This window comes from Acanthisitta chloris, unplaced genomic scaffold, assembly GCF_000695815.1.
Source record: "Acanthisitta chloris isolate BGI_N310 unplaced genomic scaffold, ASM69581v1 scaffold9000, whole genome shotgun sequence".
NCBI classification, from domain to species: domain Eukaryota; kingdom Metazoa; phylum Chordata; class Aves; order Passeriformes; family Acanthisittidae; genus Acanthisitta; species Acanthisitta chloris.
Genome location: NW_008649881.1, coordinates 657 through 2,999, shown reverse-complemented (window position 1 = coordinate 2,999; position 2,343 = coordinate 657). Strand labels below are relative to the sequence as shown.

At 38.6% G+C, this 2,343-nt stretch overlaps 1 protein-coding gene across 1 annotated transcript in view; it reads left to right on the top strand.

Moving 5' to 3' along the window:
- Window positions 1–213: 213 nt before the first annotated feature.
- LOC103803644 (nidogen-1-like) overlaps window positions 214–2,343 on the top strand; it is a gene marked incomplete at both ends in the record, with an annotated part of 2,485 nt that continues 355 nt past the window's right edge. Inside the window, one exon of the mRNA XM_009076251.1 lies at window positions 214–513. Within this exon, the coding sequence (XP_009074499.1) occupies window positions 214–513 (300 nt within the window). The remainder of the gene's footprint in view (window positions 514–2,343) is intronic.

Below are 2,343 nucleotides of genomic sequence, written 5' to 3'. Positions count from 1 at the left end.
AGACCTCTAGTTTTGGGCAACTGAAATCCCAGGACTCCTGGCATAGGATACTAAACAAAAGCTTAAAACAACCCAGTTAATTTCAAATACAAAACTGACTTTTGACTCAATTTCTTTTGGAAATGCAATAAAAATATTGTGATCTAGAGCAAATATATATGGGAGACAGCCATATGAACAGTATTTATCTTACCATTTTCATCTTTTTGTTAGATTGCCACTAATGGGATTATTGCAGTGAATGAACCTTCAAGTGAAGAAAAATATCTTGGTCAATTCCCAGTGAGTTTTGGGGCTATTGCTCCTTTTATGGCTGACCTGGACACAACGGATGGACATGGAGATGTGTATTACAGAGAAGATTCATCCTCAGATGTCTTGCAACTTGCATCAGACTATATCAAAAGAGGTTTTCCTGAGGCTGCTTTCGATCCCAACAGTGTTGTTGTTGTTACCTGGAAGCATGTGGCTCCTTATCAGGCACCGGGAGAAGATCATGCTTTGGAAGAAAAGGTGAATGTTAATTAGAGCTTTCTGTCATGTTGGACATGTGTTCAGCTAAAGTGTAATACTCTAACATGTTGCTTTGAAGGCTTGAATTCCTTTGCATTTAAATGAATCCTTTAGAGTTAAGAATGTATTTTATTGTTGAAAAAGCTGAAGAGAAACAGGAGTTTCCAGGACCTTTACTTGATTTCTATTTTACAATAAATACAATATTTACAATACTGTGCACAGTTTTGGGCGCCACAATACAAAAAGGGTATAAAGCAATTAGAGAATGTCCAAAGAAGGGCAATGAAGATGGTGGAAGGCCTAGAGAGGAAGCTGCATGAGGAGCGGATGAGGTCACTTGGTCTATTCTTCTTGGAGAAAAGTAGTGTGAGGGGAGACCTTATAACTGTATGCAACTTTTGCACAAGGGGAAGTGGAGGGGCAAGCACTGACTTCTCTCTGGCAACCAGTGACAGGACCTGAGGGAATGGCCTGAAGTTGTGTCAGGGGAGGTTTAGGGTGGGTATTAGAATAAAGGATTTTCCCCCAGAGGGGGATTGAGCACTGGAATAGCTCCCCAGGGAAGTGGTCACAACACCAAGCCTGACAGAATTCAAGAAACGCTTGGACAAAGCCCTCAGGCACATGGTGTGATTCTCAGATGTCCTGTGCTGAGCCAAGTGTTGGACTTTATGATCCTCAAGGGTCCCTTCCAACTCTGAAGATTCAGTGTAATATTTTGAGTCAAAGGAAAATGCTTGAATCTACATAGCTGATTTCTTTGTGTTCCCTGACAACTCTTACTTTGAATGCTAAGTGTGATTGCTCAGGGAGGTGGCTGAGTCACCATATGTGGAAGTGTTTAAGAGGCATCTGGACCTGGCACTGGAAGATGTGATTTAGGGGTTACAGTGCAGTGCCAGGTTAACAGTTGGACTTGATGATCTTAAAGGTCTCTTCCAACCTTGAGGATTCTATGATTCTATGTGGTAATAACTAAAATAGAATATCCTGCCCTCCCTCTGTGCAGTATATTCCTTTTGGCTTGCATTATTCAGCAGACACTTTAGTCATTTTGACATCAAGCTATCTAAAATCAGATAGGTATATGGACTTGTAGGAACTTCAGACTGAATCCATTTTGAAGGATGATATTGCATTCACAAAAATCTCATGTGTTGTAGTTAGTATTGAATGAAGAAGCAGATGGGGTTTTATTACTCACAAACCATTTTTCCCTTTTTAAACCGTGTTAGGTATTATCCTGGAAGGATATGTAACTTTGTACACCATAGTTATCCCAGCTGATGAGTCTGCTCACAATATATCAAGTTGGGAACACTACCACAATTTAGCCATTCTCCTTATGTCAAAGATTATTTTCTTTTGCTTAACTTGATACAAGTATTGTGGTCATAGTAACAATTGTGCACTCTGGGTAGCAACTACTAGCTGATGTCTGAGGTGCTGTCTTGGTGGTTCCTACAGGGTGCAGGAGTTCTGTAGGAAAAGACTTGCAGCAACATGAAACTTGAACTCTACTTTAAATATTCTGTTTACAGAATGTTTCTATTTAGTATAGCACATTACATGAAACTTGAACTCTACTTTAAATATTGTGTTTACAGAATGTTTCTATTTGGTATAGCACATTATTTCCTTTATTTTAAGGAGATGACATAGCATTCTATGCATATTTAAGAATTCAAAATTTTTATATTTTGAGCAGAGTCTCTGTTTCTTACAGATTTAGCTTACCTTTGATACGGTTTTCTTTTGAATGTATATGAATGCTAAAGTTAAAACTGCCTTATCAAAATGTAAACTTGTGTAATATTGATTTTTTTC